Source organism: Schistocerca piceifrons, chromosome 2 (genome assembly GCF_021461385.2).
Source record: "Schistocerca piceifrons isolate TAMUIC-IGC-003096 chromosome 2, iqSchPice1.1, whole genome shotgun sequence".
NCBI lineage: Eukaryota > Metazoa > Arthropoda > Insecta > Orthoptera > Acrididae > Schistocerca > Schistocerca piceifrons.
This window is the reverse complement of record NC_060139.1, coordinates 239,675,659-239,695,699: the sequence shown is the minus strand read 5'-3', so window position 1 is coordinate 239,695,699 and position 20,041 is coordinate 239,675,659. Positions and strand designations below refer to the sequence as shown.

Here is a 20,041-nt window from a genome sequence, read left to right as displayed (position 1 = left end):
TAAGCACAACAGTATTCACTAAACTAATCGTGCCAACATAGCATTCATAATGAGACTCACTAGCAATCTAATCACACTTCATATTACTTTTCTTGTTGTTTCATCACAGGGTAGAAGGAGATGATATAGAAAAAGAAAAAGATAGATATATAAAATACATCTGGTGTTTCATTCGGAAAGTAGCTCTTTGTCTGACTTTATATGCTGCTGTGACACAAGCAGACATGATGAGGTCAGCTTAAAAGCAGTTTAGATTTTAAAAATGGGTAAGATCCCATTCAGATTCATCGAACTGATAAAAAAGTTGTAAGATATGTAGAAGATATTACCAGCTTTAGCTGTCGCATAGCAGCATCAATGAAAGGATATCCAGTTTTCCCTTCTTGCCATCTCTCTAGATGTCCCTTCTCAGATCCATCTTTCCATGGAATGTTCAGGCATATTGGATTGTTTGCCATTTCACCATAAAACTCATTATTGACTGACATTGTGTAAAAATACTCTCTCCATATTAACTGGCCAGTGATCTTTTGGTTCAAAGGAAGATTGCCATTGTAAACAGAGTGGAACAAGTCATGAATGCTCCAATAAAACCTGGGAAAACAATATATGAGACCAGAATGAATTTTTAACTCTAAAATAGTGTGAGCACTGTTTTGAAACTTCCTGACAGATTAAAACTGTGTGCTAGGTTGGGACTCTATCTCGGAACCTTGACTTTCGTGGGCAATACTACTACCAACTCATAACAATAATGGAAATTTGTGGATGCAAAAATATGTAAAATAGGAGAAAAACAACCACTTACCTATAGATGATTGGTGCGTGGCACACAGAAACGTGTAACAGTAACAGTGAACACCAGATTCGAGCTCCTGCTATTTTTCGAAGAGTACGAGAAGTACACGAACACACACACACTCACACACACACACACACACACACACACACACACACACAACTAAACACTCAAACATACACACTAACAGTAGCAGTGAGACTGGTTACTGAATATCAATTATTAGAAGTAGTTGCTGAGTAGATGGAGGTGGGGAGGGTATAGGGAAGGATGCACAAGGCAAGGAGGGGGAACCTGAGTAGCGTGAGGTAGGTCTTTTGCCAGATAACTCAGCAGCCGCACAGCAAGACAAAAGGTGGTCAGAGGGCAGAGTGTATAAGGGATTTTTTTTGGGGGGGGGGGGGGGGAGGTGGTGGTGGAGAGGGAGGGTAGAGTATGGGAGATGGGAGGTAAAAAGGGGGGAGACCACTGTGGTGGTGTCTTTGTCTGCAGGAAGGATAATAAAGTATATAAACAAATTTGTTGTACTACCATGGATACTCATATGACACCTTCCAATGGCAATGCATTTATGGGCTGTCTGGAGAAATCCTTCCTTTCCAGCCAATATTCCTGATTTGAAAACCAATCTAGACCTTATTATCCTTCCCACAAACAAAGATCCTGAATTGTAATGACTATGTGATTGAGGATCTCTGCCAACTTTCTGACACCTCTGCAAACAATCGTTTGATCCTATCCCAGAAGTCCAACAAGACCTTCAGTAGTTACTGAAGGCCTCAGATCCATCTCAAAACCTGACAGCATCTCCCTTCTCACAGCAGCAACATCCTACACTCCTACCTTTTACGTACTCCCCAAACTCCACAAACCCAACCCCACAGGTGTCCCCACTGGTCGTCCTATTGTGGCTGAGTATAATGCTGCCACTCAACAAACTTCTGCATTTGTTAGCTGACAACTCCCAACCATTATCCGTAACCTCCAATCCTACATTCAATACACTGCTCACTTCCTTCACCACCTTTCCACAGTTCCTGTCTCATTACCGCCAGACTCCTGGTTGGTCACTGTGGGTGCAAAGGCCCTATACAGAAAAACATCCCCTGTGCTCATGACCATGCAGTCATGGAACACCGCCTTTCCCAATGTCTTCCTAATAACAAACTGACCGCCTCTTCCTAATCCTTCTGGCCAACCACTTACTGACCCACAATTCTTTCACTTTTGAAGGCCAAATAAATATAAAAAATTCCAGAGCACTGCCATGGATAATCACATGACACATTCTTATGTCAGCTTGTTTATGGGCCATCTGGAGGAATCTTTCCTTTCTATTCAACACTTAGAGCCCTTTGTCTGGTTCAGATTCACTGATAACATTTTCATGATCTGGACTCATGGGCAGGCACCTTTGCTCCTTCCCCTGTAACCTTAATGCCTGTTCCCAAACTCATTTCACCTGGCCCTCCTCAACTCCACACGTCATCTACCTAGATGTTGATGTTCTCTTCTCAGATGTCTCCATAAATATATCCACTCATATCAAGCACACCAGCCACCAACTATACCACAACTTAGAGAGCTGTCACCTGTTCTACGTCAAAGTGTCTCTTCCATACAGTCTCACTACCCATGGACACCACATCTGCAATGGAAAGCAGGAGTCACTGAAATATACCAATAACCTTACCAGAGCCTTTACTGACACACAATATCCTATCCAGCTCATCAGTAAACAGACATCCAATGCCATCTACTCCTCTGACACCAATAATCCTGTTAACCACCCACCCAATGACCATCACTCGTCTAATCACTCAGTGTCACCCTGATCTTGAAAAGCTTAATGACAACCTTCATCAAGGCTCTGACTATCTCTCGTTGTGCCCTGAGATGAGATGAGGGAGTCTCACCCAATATCCTACACACATCACCCAAAGTAATGTTCCACTCCCACCCATCCCACAGAATATCCTTGTTAATCCCTGCTACACTCTTGCTGTTAATCCTGCACCTCACGAGTCATTTCCCTTGTGGTCGAATCACATGCAAGACCTATTCCATACATCCACCCACAACCTCCTACCGCAGTCCAGTCATAGACATCTCCTATGCAATAAAAGATAGGGCCACATGTGAAAACAGCCATGTTATATATCAGCTACACTGCAATTACTGTACAGCATTCTATGGGGGCATGACAAGAAACCAAGTGGCCACTCACATGAATGGCCACTGATAACCTGTGGCAAACCACAAAGTTGACCATCCAGTTGCTGAACATGCTGCACTCCACAACATTAATGACTTCAACAGCTGCTTCACTGAACAGTACAAGTTTCTCTGAACTACACAGATGGGAAATTATCTCTCCAGCGTACCCTGCACTGCTGCAATCCCCCTGGCCTAAATCTCCACTAACTTGTTTTCCAACCACCTTTCCTTTTCCCTTCTCTGTCCACACCACTCCTTCCCCTTCAAGATCGTGTACTGCTTTCCCCCAACACTCTTCCTTCTCCCCCCCCCCCCCTTTCCGCATGCGCTCTCTCTCTCTCTCTCTCTCTCTCTCTCTCTCTCTCTCTCTCCCCCAGTTTTTCCCAACCCTCTCCCGTATTTTTTTCCTCCTCTCTCCCTTACTTTCTCTCCTTCCTGTTTCCCTCTTCACTGTCATCTTTCTCTCCTTTTCTCCCTTCCACCCTCATCTCCTGTCTAACCCTCATATATGCTACCCTCAGAACTCTTTTCATCTTACTATGCAGCTGCTGAGTCATCTTGCAAAAGACCTGCCTCACACTACCCAGCTACCCTCTCCTTGCTTCATGCATCCTTCCCTAACACTCCCAGGCAACTACTTTCAATAACTGATATTAAGTGACTGGTGTCACTGCTACTACGAGTGTGTACACTTCGGCATCTGTGTCGTTGTGTGTAACTGTGTACTCTTATTAGAAAAAGAGCAAGAGCTTGAAAGATAATGTTAATTGGTTCTGTTATGTGTATCTGTGTGCCATGCACCAATCATCTATACGTATTTTTAAATGAAATCATTCTGCTTTTGGCTATTAAAAGCAATTTCAATAAATAAAAACCAAAAGTGGAACGATTTCATTCAAAAATTTCACAAATGCTGAGGATCCAGTTATCATCAAACTTCTGCATCTGTAAGAAAGTGGTTGCCTTTCCCTTATTTTACCTATTACCAGCTCAACTTCCCGGGCATAATTTACACACTGCCCTCATAGGTTCACTTCTGCCAGTACTTCTCTCTTACTTTCCAAATTACACAGAGGATCCCTTGCATATCTTCCTGGACTAGCACTCCTGAAAGGAAGGACATGGCAGAGAATTGGCATAGCTACTATCATCAGTCAATGCATTTCTCCACAGTAAGCTATACCCTTTCTTTCAAGAGTGCTAGTCCAGCAAAATATGCAGGAGAGCTTCTGTGAAATATAGTGACAGAAATGAAGTTATGAGGGTGAGTCATGAGTCTTGCCTGCATAACTCAATCACTAAGAGCACTGCTCGTCAAACTCGAGGTTCCGATAAACAGTCTTGGTCGAGCACACAGTTTTAACCTGTCAGACATTTACTATTTATATTTATTTGCAAATTTATTATACGAGTTCCAGTAAAATAAAAATGAAAAATAAAGTACTCAGCTCACCTTAGGCACAAACACACAATTAAAATTAAGGCAACAACAGAAAACCACAGGTGGATTACAACCAATGGTATGAGATCACAACTATGACTGCAATGCTGAAAATGCAGTAGTAGTGCTTTCTTGTAACAGAGCAAACTGGAATCATCCACTCGTTCTTATAAAATTCCAGACAGTAAAATATTATCATTATTTTTCTTTTATTTATTTGACGTAGTTGTGGGAATAACCCATGTACAACTTTTACAAATTAATTATCCATTTTCTTGCTTAACATGGGAATCTTAAAGTCTTATTGTTCATAAGGTAATTCCACAATTATTGATGCTTATAGCCTATTTGGTTTACACAGAAATAATTTTTGTGGGTAAATATCTGTAATTTGAGGATTGGTAAAAACACCTGTTCTGACTTTAAGTCTTATACTTCACAAACATCTTACTTTTTCCAAAAACATCATGTAGTAAACTCTTGATTATCTTCAGTAATTGGGGACTGGAAAACTGAGGGTAATCCACAATTTAAATACACAGTAATGTATTAGGATAGTTCAAAAACAAAAATTAATTACAATGTCTAACTAATGTTTATGATAAATTCTACTTTAATCATCATAGTACGTGTGAAAATACGGAACTTACAAGCCATACAGAACAATTTAATTTCACATAACATTACACTACTCTTAAAACAAATAATCTTGAACTGATTTCTGCCTCGGTGAGGTAGCTTTTCTTTTAGTCTAGTAATCCTCTGGTCCACTGAACTGATTATGCACGGCTGATTACCGTTTCTGAAATTAGAGGAATGTTGTCATCTTTGTCACTGTCATTTGCCTCCTTGGATTCCCCTTGTATTCGCTAAATGACAGAAGTGTCACTCAACATCTAATGACCTAGCTGTGTGTGGTCAAAGTCAAACCAATACGAAATATTTTCTCTGTCAACAGTTTCACACCCTGAAGTACTCTTCAAAACAACTGCTAATGTTGCTAATGAACAGTCTTCTTCGTAATAAGAGTTACTGATGACATCAATTTTAGGGTTAATGTTTTCCCATGACATGGCTATAGTTGATTGTTTCACCTTCAACACTTCCGACATTGTGTCTATCACAGTTAATTGTTTCCAAAACGTTTAAAGATTGCTGCCCTCATCAATAACTTTTTGTAGTAGACTTCCTCCATAATTTTTCTTCATGGCAGCAATGACTGTGATCCACTGGTTGGATTAAGGCTGTCACATTTGGGGTAAATATTTTAAAAAGATCATCCCATCAGCCAATTTCAGAACATTTTCATTTGGATGCAATGGTGCATTGTCCAGTAACAATACAGCCTTGCAGATGGACCCTTCAACAATAAATGTTCTCACAACTGTTGCACAAAGCAATTACAGAACCACATTTGAAATATTGTGTGGTCCATCCAGGCCCCTTTCTGGTGAAGATATGGACAGGTAAACGGTGCATTTATTTTCTTTTGAAAAAGCACGATTTTTCAGCATTGCCTATTATACCAAGTTTAACTTCAAATGATTCCATACCATTATCACGACACAATACAGTTATCCATTCCTGGCTCGATTAATAACCAGAGACACTATGCTCCATCTCAAAAGCTTAAGTCTTTGTTGGTAGACAGTTTCAAAAGAACTCGGTCTTGTCTGCATTGTATATTTACTCCAGTTCTAAATTTTCTCATGCAAAAACTCCTAGGAATCATTACAAAATTCAGAAGCAGCCTTATTATGCCCACTTAATTTTTCTTTTTAGACAGCAATATTTTAGACTTTGTTAACTAGCCACAAGGATGCATTAAATTATCCTTCTATCTCCAAGGTTTTGAGGAAAAACTGAGCTTGTGTGGTACATATTGGGTCAGATACTTTTATGCCCTCTGCCTTTTCTGTTGAAACCATTCCAATATGGCTTTATCCAGTTCTGCATATGTAGACATTTCCATAGCCTTCCACTTCAACAAATGAGTTAGAACTGCTAGCAAATTGGATTATTTTATCTTTGGTTTTTCGAAAATCATGGATCATTGTTTCACCACACTGTAAATCAATGTGAGATTTCATCTAACAATACTGGCTTCTTCAAGTTTGTATACGATTTCCAATCATTAACACAACACATTTTCAGCACTAACAGAAACTAATGACTATCTTCCTCAACAATTACAATCCACTGCTTGCAGTGTTCGAGCAGGGGGGTGGGGGGGTGGGGGTGGGGGGAGTGGAAGAAAGACTATGGATAATTCACAAGGCAGACAATTCACCCACAGATAACCTACAATTTATTATATTTCAAAAGTTTTTCAAAGAAAGTTTGCATCTTTAAGAATGTTCCATTTTTAAATGGTAATTATTTCCAAAATTCAGGTATCTTGTTATGTAGCCCTAATTATTCTGATTGCAAAAATTCTCATTAACATTAGGAATACATGTTAATTTGCTAATTATCTGATCTAGAAAACTCCATATTTTAGCCATTCTTTACAGGAACCATGAATCCCCACATGAGTACACACCATATTCACAAAATAGTCCATTTAATTCGGTAAATTCCATGTCATTTAATTTTGCAAGCTTTCCTAAAGTAAATGAAATTGTAATAACAAATTTGAATTAATATTCATATGTTGTTGTTGTTGTTGTTGTTGTGGTCTTCAGTCCTGAGACTGGTTTGATGCAGCTCTCCATGCTACTCTATCCTGTGCAAGCTTCTTCATCTCCCAGTACCTACTGCAACCTACATCCTTCTGAATCTGCTTAGTGTATTCATCTCTTGGTCTCCTTCTACGATTTTTACCCTCCACGCTGCCCTCCAATGCTAAATTTGTAATCCCTTGATGCCTCAAAACATGTCCTACCAACCGATCCCTTCTTCTAGTCAAGTTGTGCCACAAACTTCTCTTCTCCCCAATCCTATTCAATACCTCCTCATTAGTTACGTGATCTACCCACCTTATCTTCAGCATTCTTCTGTAGCACCACATTTCGAAAGCTTCTATTCTCTTCTTGTCCAAACTGGTTATCGTCCATGTTTCAGTTCCGTACATGGCTACACTCCATACAAATACTTTCAGAAACGACTTCCTGACACTTAAATCTATACTCGATGTTAACAAATTTCTCTTCTTCAGAAACGATTTCCTTGCCATTGCCAGTCTACATTTTATATCCTCTCTACTTCGACCATCATCAGTTATTTTACTCCCTAAATAGCAAAACTCCTTTACTACTTTAAGTGTCTCATTTCCTAATCTAATCCCCTCAGCATCACCCGATTTAATTTGACTATATTCCATTATCCTAGTTTTGCTTTTGTTGATGTTCATCTTATATCCTCCTTTCAAGACACTGTCCATTCCGTTCAACTGCTCTTCCAAGTCCTTTGCTGTCTCTGACAGAATTACAATGTCATCGGCGAACCTCAAAGTTTTTACTTCTTCTCCATGAATTTTAATACCTATTCCGAATTTTTCTTTTGTTTCCTTTACTGCTTGCTCAATATACAGATTGAATAACATCGGGGAGAGGCTACAACCCTGTCTCACTCCTTTCCCAACCACTGCTTCCCTTTCATGCCCCTCAACTCTTATAACTGCCATCTGGTTTCTGTACAAATTGTAAATAGCCTTTCGCTCCCTGTATTTTACCCCTGCCACCTTCAGAATTTGAAAGAGAGTATTCCAGTTAATGTTGTCAAAAGCATTCTCTAAGTCTACAAATGCTAGAAACGTAGGTTAGCCTTTTCTTAATCTTTCTTCTAAGATAAGTCGTAAGGTTAGTATTGCCTCACGTGTTCCAACATTTCTACGGAATCCAAACTGATCTTCCCCGAGGTCGGCTTCTACCAGTTTTTCCATTCGTCTGTAAAGAATTCGCGTTAGTATTTTGCAGCTGTGACTTATTAAACTGATAGTTCTGTAATTTTCACATCTGTCAACACCTGCTTTCTTTGGGATTGGAATTATTATATTCTTCTTGAAGTCTGTGGGTATTTCACCCGTCTCATACATCTTGCTCACCACATGGTAGAGTTTTGTCATGACTGGTTCTCCCAAGCCCATCAGTAGTTCTAATGGAATGTTGTCTACTCCCGGGGCCTTGTTTCGACTCAGGTCTTTCAGTGCTCTGTCAAACTCTTCACGCAGTATCTTATCTCCCATTTCATCTTCATCTACGTCCTCTTCCATTTCCATAATATTGTCCTCAAGTACATCGCCCTTGTATAAACCCTCTATATACTCCTTCCACCTTTCTGCCTTCCCTTCTTTGCTTAGAACTGGGTTGCCATCTGAGCTCTTGATATTCATACAAGTCGTTCTCTTCTCTCCAAAGGTCTCTTTAATTTTCCTGTAGGCAGTATCTATCTTACCCCTGGTGAGACAAGCCTCTACATCCTTACATTTGTCCTCTAGCCATCCCTGCTTAGCCATTTTGCACTTCCTGTCGATCTCATTTTTGAGACGTTTGTATTCCTTTTTGCCTGCTTCATTTACTGCTTTTTTATATTTTCTCCTTTCATCAATTAAATTCAATATTTCTTATGTTACCCAAGGATTTCTACTAGCCCTCGTCTTTTTACCTACTTGATCCTCTGCTGCCTTCACTACTTCATCCCTTAGAGCTACCCATTCTTCTTCTACTGTATTTCTTTCCCCCATCCCTGTCAATTGTTCCCTTATGCTCTTCCTGAAACTCTCTACAACCTCTGGTTTTTTCAGTTTATCCAGGTCCCATCTCCTTAAATTCCCACCTTTTTGCAGTTCCTTCAGTTTCAATCTGCAGTTCATAACCAATAGATTGTGGTCAGAGTCCACATCTGCCCCTGGAAATGTCTTACAATTTAAAACCTGGTTCCTAAATCTCTGTCTTACCATTATATAATCTATCTGATACCTTTTAGTATCTCCAGGATTCTTCCAGGTATACAACCTTCTTTTATGATTCTTGAACCAAGTGTTAGCTATGATTAAGTTATGCTCTGTGCAAAATTCTACAAGACGGCTTCCTCTTTCATTTCTTCCCCCCAATCCATATTCACCTACTATGTTTCCTTCTCTCCCTTTCCCTACTGACGAATTCCAGTCACCCATGACTATTAAATTTTCGTCTCCCTTCACTACCTGAATAATTTCTTTTATCTTGTCATACATTTCATGAATTTCTTCATCATCTGCAGAGCTAGTTGGCATATAAACTTGTACTACTGTAGTAGGCGTGGGCTTCGTATCTATCTTGGCCACAATAATGTGTTCACTATGCTGTTTGTAGTAGCTAACCCACAGTCCTATTTTTTTATTCATTATTAAATCTACTCCTGCATTACCCCTATTTGATTTTGTATTTATAACCCTGTAATCACCTGACCAAAAGTCTTGTACCTCCTGCCACCGAACTTCACTAATTCCCACTATATCTAACTTTAACCTATCCATTTCCCTTTTTAAATTTTCTAACCTACCTGCCCAATTAAGGGATCTGACATTCCACGCTCCGATCCGTAGAACGCCAGTTTTCTTTCTCCTGATAACGAAGCCCTCTTGAGTACTCCCCGCCCGGAGATCCGAATGGGGGACTATTTTACCTCCGGAATATTTTACCCAAGAGGACGCCATCATCATTTAATCATACAGTAAAGCTGCATGTCCTCGGGAAAATTTACGGCTGTAGTTTCCCCTTGCTTTCAGCCGTTCGCAGTACCAGCACAGCAAGGCCGTTTTGGTTATTGTTACAAGGCCAGATCAGTCAATCATCCAGACTGTTGCCCCTGCAACTACTGAAAAGGCTGCTGCCCCTCTTCAGGAACCACACGTTTGTCTGGCCTCTCAACAGATACCCCTCCGTTGTGGTTGCACCTACAGTACGGCCATCTGTATCGCTGAGGCCCGCAAGCCTCCCCACCAACGGCAAGGTCCATGCTTCATGCATGTCTATAAATGTGCATACTGAATTATGCTTCAGCTAATCCTCTCTTACTCATCAGCAGGAAAATATCCATGCCTAATTATTTTTGTGGACATCGAGAAAGTCAGTCCCTCTTTCGCATTCATTTCATCAACATCTCTTTGAACAACTTTTATGTGTAGTGTATATGTAAACGAACCTAACTTCATGCTGTTTTTACACCAAATACGTAGAGCAAGTGTACGGCATATTGTCACAGAAGCAGTTCAGTAGCACAGTCACCGTGGTGTAGTGGTTATGATACTAGACTGTTGCATGGATGGTTGTGAGTTCTAAACCCAACTGGATTGTAAAATTTTACTTTCTATAATCGGTTCGAGTACATTCTAGAAGCATCCACAAATGTCAAGAATCATTGTATTGGAATGGTCTGCCGCAGACAGTTCGCTCCGCACTCTTGTATGTGCAAGTGCTGAATAAATCTTCGTTAAGTGACGTTAGTGTTCATCATTCATCTAATTACACCTTCTTCTACGTGACATTATTCTGGTGGAGACGCTGGGTATGGAATTTGTGATAGCGCACATTATCGACGACACAGTGGCTCCCATCGGGCTGCAACAGAGCCGACGTTTACGTGGCGAGAACCCAGGGTTCGAGACATATTCAATAGATCGCAATCTATCGGAGACAGAAGAAGATGAGGACTTTACAATGGCAGCAACTGTATGCCACCACATGAGACATCCTTCCGGGTTCTCTGGTGATGAAGGCCAAGATCCGAACAAGTGGCTGAAGGTATATGAGCGTATATCCAAATTTAACAAATTGGATGACACTGTGTGTGTGGCTAATGTATTTTTCTACTTGGAGGGCACTGCCAAGCAATGAGGAGAAGTTCACAAGCTGGGAAGTATTCCAGGCAGAACTGCGCAAGTATTTCGGCGACACACGACGACAGAAGTGCAAGCCCTACTCCTGAAGGAGGTTTCAACAGCAGACGACTTCATAAAATGGTGCCAGTATATTGAGACAATGCATCAAAAAATAATTACACGCAAAAAGTTTGAACAGCTTCCAAACGTTGTATCAATGTCTGTGATGGAGGAAGAAACTGATTTCACAAGTGTTCTTCATCAGATAGTGTGAGAGGAAGCTCAGAAGGCACTTGCATTGCACGACAAGCAAAAAAAAAAACTGAGATGCTTCAAGAGGTGATGAGGGAGGAAGTGGAACAGACATTGAACCCAATCTCTTGTCCTTAATTTCCCTTTAAAATGGTGAAAAAGTCGAGACCCAGATGGATTTACATTTCTACAATGCCGCATGAGGAACCTGTTTGGGACAACTGCGCCAGAAGACAGCAGATTAAGCTTAGAACGACGCCAACTCCGGAACGACGAAGATGAACAAGAAGATGTGGGTGCAGGACAACGTAGGTCACCATCGCCGTAAGCTAGCCGATGGAGAGGACGCTCCCAAACACACCAATCAAGGCCTCCATCGCCTTTTAGAAGCTCCAGCTGATCACCTAGCCGCCGCAATCTGGAAAACTAAAGGGTGCGACCTTCCTTGGAAGTGAGGCCGCCGAATAGAAAAATCCTCCCCATAGATCACTACAAAAATTGTAAGACCTACAGGAAGATGTATCACTCGTGTGGGTATAAGTGGCCATGCACAGCCCTTAGAATTCCTTGTCTTACAAGACTGTTGTCATGATGTCATTCTCAGGTTGGACTTTTTGAAAGCTTCTCAGGCAATTACAGATTGTGGTCACTCCAAGATTATGCTAGACAAGATGAGATACTGTGGACAGGAAGATGAGCATCCAAGTGTGTGGAGACGATGTGTGCTGAATGAAGTGATCATTTCTGCAGTCAGCACTAGAAAGGTAACTGTTGTGTCATGCCATGCATCAACCCATGGATCTTGTAGTGGAATTTAAGAGAAGCACACCACTGAAGAATAATTTGGTCATTCCAGCCACTGTCGTCTCGTTTAAGAACAGATTCAGTGAATCATGAATAGTTAACTGTCGCCGAGAACCGCAGATCCTTCCAAGATGCATGTGCGTAGCAAACGTTGAGCTGTTAATTGCAGAATAGCTGACCGTCCTAGAAACCTCCCATGCCGAGTCTGTGGGCGAAATTAGCACTACCACTACGAGACAAGATCTTCTAGGTCGACTATCACCAGATCTCACCAAGAAACAACATAAGAAGCTACTTGTCATTCTTCAAGCGTTCTCTGAATGCTTCAATCCACAGGTGAAGAGCAAATTAGACAAATCAACGATGAAGCACCGGGTTGGCACTGGAGACCATCAACCGATAAGCCAGAGAGCATACCGTGTGTCAGCAATGAACATCAAATAATTCGCAACGAGGTAGAGAAAATGATGAAGCATGATTTCATTCAGCCTTTGCAGAGCCCATGGTAATCACCAGTGGTTCTCGTAAGGAAGAAGGATGGCAGTTAGTGCTTTTGTGTTGATTATAGGAAGCTTAATAAGATAACTAAAAAGGACGTTTACCCTCTTCCATGAACTGACAATACACTATATGATCTGAAGGTGGCTAAGTTTTTCTCAACCACTGACATGTACTCGGAATACTGGCAAATCGAAGTAGATGAGGCTGATCGTGAGAAAACTGCATTCATCACCCCGCGGGCCTGTATGAGTTTAAGGTAATGCCATTTTGTTTGTGTAATGCACCAGCAACTTTTGACTGGATTATGGATAATCTTCTAAGTCACCTGAAGTGGACGATGTGTCTTTGTTATTTAGATAACATTATATTGTTCTCACAGACATTTGATGAACACGTAAAAAGACTGAGGGCTGTTCTTAAGTGTCCCCAACAAGACAGACTGAAACTTAATCCAAGGAAGTGTCTCTTCGGAGCAAAAGAAATCAAAATACTTGGTCACCTTGAGTGAAATGAACGTGTGCGCTCAGACCCAGAAAAGGTGAGATCTATAACAGAATTTCCTATTCCTTAAAGTATTATAGATGTGAGAAGCTTCCTCGGATTATTACCATTCTCAAATTATGTTTGCCTTAAATCGGTCAGAGGATGTGAAAGGACAATTTAAGGTAGTTAATGGATTACTTTGCAAGAAAAACTTTTATCCGTTTGGAAAGAGGTGGCTACTAGTGATTCCTAAACACATACGCTTAGATGTTCTACATTTAGGATTTATTAAGACATATGATAGGATCCACAAGAGATTTTTCTGGCCAGGTCTATTTAGGAGTGTCTGTCATTATGTGTCGCACTGTCGAGGATACCAGAGGAGAAAGGCAGTCCCTCAGAAACCACCTGGCCGACTCATACCAATTCCACCAGCCAAAACGCCTTTCCAGCGTGTTGGGATTGACCTCCTCAGACGATTTCCAACATCTGCTAGTGGCAATAGATGGATTACTGTTTGCACTGATTATCTGACACACTAAGCCATTACAAAAGCCTTAAAAACAGCCGAAGCATCCGAGGTAGACAAATTCATTGTGGAAGACATTGTATGAAAACATGGTGCCCCAAGGTCATTAATTACAGATTGAGGGAAAGTTTTTCAATCGAATCTTGTGACAGAGATAAACCATCGGTGCAACATTAGTCATCACATGACGACAGCCTACCATCCGCAAACTAACGGGCTTACTGAATGCCTTAATAAGACCTCGGCTGACATGCTATCAATGCTCGTCAATGTTGAGCAGAGCAACTGGGATGAGGTGCTACCTTTCGTGACGTTGGCCTACAACACCACCAAACAAGACACCACAGGATTTACCTGAGGAAGCTCGGCAGTTAGCTCGACTCCACACGCTGCAGGCTCAAGAAAACTATCGCCAAAGGTATGACGTGAGCCACTGCCCTGTTGTCCACCAGCCTGGTGACCTCGTGTGGGTCTTCACTCCTGTTCAGAAGGTTGGTCTCTCTGAGAAGCTCCTCAGGTGCTACTTTGGACCTTATAAGGTTGTAAGACAGTTGTCTGATGGTACTTATACAGTTGAAAATTTTGACCCCAACACAAGACGACGAAAGATCAGATATACAGTCCACGTCCTTCGAATGAAGCCCTATAAGGATCCTGCAACCCAGGGTAAATTCGAAGCTCCAATGTCAGGCAACAAGCAGAAAGGTGACAAAGAGTGTAGTGGCAAAGGAAGTTCTAAGTAGATCACCACCAGTGCAAGCATCAGTCATTGGGAGTCGGAGTATGCAGGACCAATAACTCGTTCCCAGACTAGGAGGACATACCACCAGGATGCTGTTCTCTTAAGGAGGGAGCAATGTCACAGAAAAAGCTCAGTAGCAAAGTCACTGTGGTGTAGTGGTTATGATACTAGACTGTTGCATGGAGGGTTGTGCGTTCTAAACCCACCTGGACTGTAAAATTTTACTTTCTATATTCGGTTCGAGTACATTCTAGAAGTATCCACAAATGTCAAGAATCATTGTACTGGAATGTTCTGTAACTGTATACATACTGTATGTGTTCTAGCCGGAGGCAGTTCCCTTCACACTCTTGTATGTGCAAGTGCTGAATAAACCTTTGCTAAGTGACGTTAGTGTTCGTCATTCATCTAATTACACGTTCTTCTACGTGACAATATATTGCCACTGTCAAATATTTCATAATGGAATATGCATGCTAATCTGTCACAAACATACTGTACAAATTACTGTATAGAAACTGAACACTGTAATGAAACACAAGTCAATAAATGTTGAAAAGTGTCGAGTTAACTGATGCAGCATTTCATCCATCATTTCAAACTGTCATTAATACAAAAAGACACTACTCACAAAAAAGCAGAAGCACTTAGTTGTCAATAGGTATACATAAAAGGAGGAAAACGTCGTATCTTTCGGAGTTATCCTTTGATGAGCTAGAGTAAACACACACACACACACACACACACACACACACACACACACACACACACACCCCTACATAGTTTTGGCTAAATTAACAGTGCCAATGTAATTTTTAGGCAGGTGGACTTCTTGTTGTAGGGATTCTGTCAGGTGGGGTGGGTAAAAGAGGAGGGAGGTGGGGAGGCAGAGAGAGGGACTGGGGGTGGGTGGCTGTAGCTCAAATGGAGACAGATTGCTGGCTAGGAACGCAAAGAGGGAGGGTTGGCAGATATGTGGGCCGGCATGACTGTAGCAGTGACACACACTGAATATGACGTGTAGCCATGAATTGTGCGAGGTTGACAGGACAGAGGAAGTGGAAACTGTTGGGTGGAGGGTGGGGGGATAGTGGGTTACCTGAGTTTGAGGTCAGGATGGCTACAGGAACAGAGAATAACTTCCACCTGTGGAGTTCCGAGAAGTTCGCGGTGCATGATAAGGTCCAGATGGCTCAGGCTGTGAAGCAACCATTGCCATGAGGTGGTCCACTTCATTCTTGGCAACAGTTTGGCAGTGGCCATTCATCCTAATCGACAGCTGGTTGGTAGTCCTGGTCGACAGCTGGTTGGTAGTCACACTGACATAAAAGGCTGTGCAGTGTTTGCAGCAGAATTTGTATATGACATAGCTGCTTTCAAAGGTGGCCCAGCCTCTGATGGGACAGAATAAACCTATGGCAGGACTGGAGTAGGAGGTGCTGGATGGGTGGATTGGGTGGGTCTTGCACCTTGGTCTGCCACAGTGATATGATCTAAGATGTTTTGTAGGATGGGTGGTTGATGGAACATCACTTTAGAAGGAACGGGAAGGATCTTGGTTGGGTGTCTCTCATTTCTGGGCAGAATGAGAGAAATCAAAGCCACGGCAAAGGATATGTTTCAATTGTTCCAGTCTAGGGGTGCACCTTTGTAGTTGATTCTCGGGGTTGGTGGGAGGATTGGGGGTATGCGAGGATATGGCACAGGAAATCTGTCTGTGGACTAGGTTTGGGGGGGGGGGGGGAGGGAGAGGGGGGGGGGGGGTATTACCTGTCTGTTAAGGTTTTTGTAAACCTTGCCTGCAAAGGAAAAACAGTTGTGGAACAGGATATGGTTGGTATGGTGTACAAGCAATGAAATGGTGGATCTGGACTCTGAAGTAAGTTGGGGAGGCAGTTTTCAATAACGGCAAGGCCATGGACATGAAGGATGTTGTGATATAGGGGTTGGCACCCACAGTGATGTGTGGGGGTCCAGGGGGTAAAGGGGTAGTGATGGTTAAAATCTTACTCCAACCTTGGCCCCAAGGTTGGAGTAAGATATTAACCGTCATCACTAATCCCACTAAAATTGAACCCCTTCGTCAACCCCTCACTACACCCGGACACTGCCTAATAGAACTCTTCAGTTTACCACACTCTCCAAAACTCCCTCACAACACCTCACAAAACCAAGAACCCAAGCAGACCCAAAACACTGTTGTCAACCTCTCCACCAAAAACTTCCACCCCATACAAGTTACAGTCCTTTACAGAAGCTGAACCTTCAGTCACCGCCCCCCCCCCCCCCCCCCCAAATTTAACCATGTTGGAGTTGTCAAAGACCTACTCTTCTTTTCCTGATCCCTACAGTGGAAACACTTCTTTGCCAACAGTCCCTCAAACCAAAGCCAACCTAATCCCAACAATGAACCTCCCAGTTCATATCACTATCCATCTGTGAACCTTGCCCCCCCCCCCCCCCACACACACACACTTAACCACACTCCCCACAGACTTATCCTACCTCATTAGATTCTGGGCACCTGTGAAAGCATTAATGTCACAAGCCAAATCTGCTGCACATACTGCACAGCCTTTTATGTTGGTATGACACTCCCAACCAGCCATATACCAGGATGAATTGTCACCACCAAACTGTGGTCAAGAGCAAAGTTAACCACCTGGTGACACAACATGCAGCTGAGCACAGCAGGCTCAATTTCAATTGCTGCTTTGCAGTCTGACCCATCTGGATCCTTTCCTCCACCACCAGCTTCTCTGAACTATGCAGATGGGAATTATCCTCACAACACATACTCTGTTCCCGTAATCGTCCTAGTCTCAGGTAACCGATGTCCCTGCCACCTCCACCCACCAGTTTCTCCTTCCTCCACCCTGTCAACCCCTCATGACGCTTTCGACCGGCTGCTACAATTGTGCCAGCCATATACCTGCCTCCCCTCCTTCCTGCATCCTTAGTTGGCAAACTGACAGCCTTCCTCTGAGCCGCTTGCCAACCACCTCCAGTCTCTATCCATGACTTCCACCTCCTTCTCCCTCTATCCATCCCAACAGACACTACACCCACCACAACAATTTCACCTGCTGAAAAACAGCATTGCAGCATTAGCACTGTTAGTCACCATGTGTGTGTGTGTGTGTGTGTGTGTGTGTGTGTGTGTGTGTGTGTGTGTTTTACTCTAGTTCCACAAAGGACAGCTCTGAAAGCTAGAAAGTTTTCTTTCTTTTGTGTGTTCTTATTGACAACTCAATGCTTGTGCTTTTCACTGAAGTTCAAAACCTGAGCTGCAGTGCCCAAGCAATACTCAAAGCTTCCCTTCTTCCTCTATATGTTGGAAGTTTGTATTTTCTCAGTCCAGAATTGAAATTAGTAACTTAAGTTGCTCCAGTTACATAGGGTCAGAAAGAACCATCTATTTAACAAAACATCTACATATATACTATGTAAAGGTGGAGGGTGTTTTTGGTGTCATTATCATTTTTCTGTTTCATTGGAGTAGAGCGTATGGAAAGGGCAACTCTTAAGTAAGTTCTGTATGACCTGTGAGTTATAGTTTATTTGATTTTTCCTATTTTGGTCATTTTGTGGGATGTACATTGGAGGAAATAATAAGTTACCCATTTCTTCCCTGAATGTACACTCCCAGAATTCCAGCAGTCAGTTTCTCTGTGTTGCACAACAACTAATTTGTAGCATTCAGAACACCAGTTTGATGAGTACAGTGAAAAAATACACTACAGACAGCCAATATAACTGTATGCAGTATTGGCCTAATTATAGTGCATGTTTTAAGGAGCTCTAATACGAATACTACTACATCATATAAGACGAGTGGTTGCCTGGCATCTGTAGCAACATTCACAAAATGTAGATATGATTTTGATGGCAAAATATATCAGTTTATGGGTGGTCTTACAATGTGAATGTAGGACACATCCAGTGGTGCTCTTGTGGAATGGGTGCAGGATTACAATCTCTCTGTCACATGCACACATAACTATAAACTAGGAGAAAATGTAGCAAGTAAATTTTACTTTTATTACTGTTGATTGCCACAGAGAGAAGGGCCAGGTGTCAGTTAGCTGAAAGCAGACTTTGATAAATGAGCAAGAACTATATTTGTACGAAACACTCAATTTACTTGCCATTTCCAATCTGCATAAATTCTCGAGCTTTTGATGAAATTCTTGATTGTCCTTGTCAGAGACAAGAGACAGCTATGGGTGTTGTTCTGGTGACAATTTATAGCCTACAGACAGTTTGAGATTGGTCGGTGAACATCATAATTGTCAAACTGCTCGAGATGTTACCCAGATTTGATGCCGCGAGTAGACGAAGAATGTTTTATAAGAGGATGATGTTGTGGGAAACTTCAATTAAGTGTGAACCAGACTAGTGGCTGACTGTTGTTGACAGTGCTAGTTCCTACGCACTGATTCTTATCTTGTTTATAGGTCTGCCAATCAAAGAGGAAAGAAATTAAACAAATTAAAACCTTGAGAGCACATGGTCATGATTCTCCCATCACAGTTATTTACAGACAGAAAATGAAAAATTCAGTGAGCCTCAACATACAAGGCAAACAGATTTCAGAAAGAACAGATTTCAATAGTTTATTACAGACTAACTATAAATGATAGAAACATGTTGTGCATGGCACTGGATAGAGGAAGGTTCAAAGCTTTGACACAGCTGCACTGTTGTTTGTCTGACGATGCATGGTGACTACACTTTGTGCACTGGAATTTGCATGAAGTACTACACTTTGTGCATTGGTACTTGCATGAAGTCATGATCTTGTTTATTGGTTTTGGCCTTCAAGGTCACTAGACTTCACACCTTGCACTTTTTTCCTGCGAGGGTTCATAAAAAGACAGTCTCTGGCCCATCTATGACAGCTACTCTTCAAGTTCTAAGAAACTGAACTGTTGCTTCCATAAAAAGGGACCTGTTGATTAGTGTGTGGAATGAAATGGACTACTGTTTTGATGTTTCTTGAGCAATGCTTGGTCTTTATGTTGAGTACATGCTCCAGTGTCTGTGTGAATATAAAACTTTGAACCTTTCTTATCCACTGACATGACCAATGTGTTTCTATCTTTCTCAGTTTGTCTGCAATAAACAGTTGAAATCTGTTCTTTCTTTTTGAATCCCCCAGTACTTAAAATCATGCACTTACTTGCGAACAGAGAGGCATCCAAAGCGAAGTGCTGCACTTTGACTGGTTGGTGGCCCCAGGAGGTCAGGTTTTGACTGATTCGGAAGATAGTAACCATCTCGGAATGCTGCCTCCTCTACATACAGGCGTTCTTTCAAGTGTTCCAGAGCTCGTGTCTCTCCACCAATCCAACGGATCATTTGTTCCCCACTGCCCATTTCAGGAAACACACCAAATTTCTCAGGTGTTAGAACACTGTCGACAACCTGCAATCAACATTTCTTTCATTCAGATTTGCTTCAGAAACACC

At 41.9% G+C, this 20,041-nt stretch overlaps 1 protein-coding gene across 1 annotated transcript in view; it reads right to left on the bottom strand.

The window, feature by feature from the left end:
• Window positions 1-20,041, bottom strand: part of LOC124776792 (cryptochrome-1) — a 100,784-nt gene that overhangs the window by 17,560 nt on the left and 63,183 nt on the right. The window contains exons 7-8 of the mRNA XM_047251930.1: window positions 19,753-19,997; window positions 330-594 (exon numbers count right to left, since the gene is read on the bottom strand). Coding sequence (XP_047107886.1) covers window positions 330-594; window positions 19,753-19,997 — 510 coding nt within the window. The remainder of the gene's footprint in view (window positions 1-329; window positions 595-19,752; window positions 19,998-20,041) is intronic.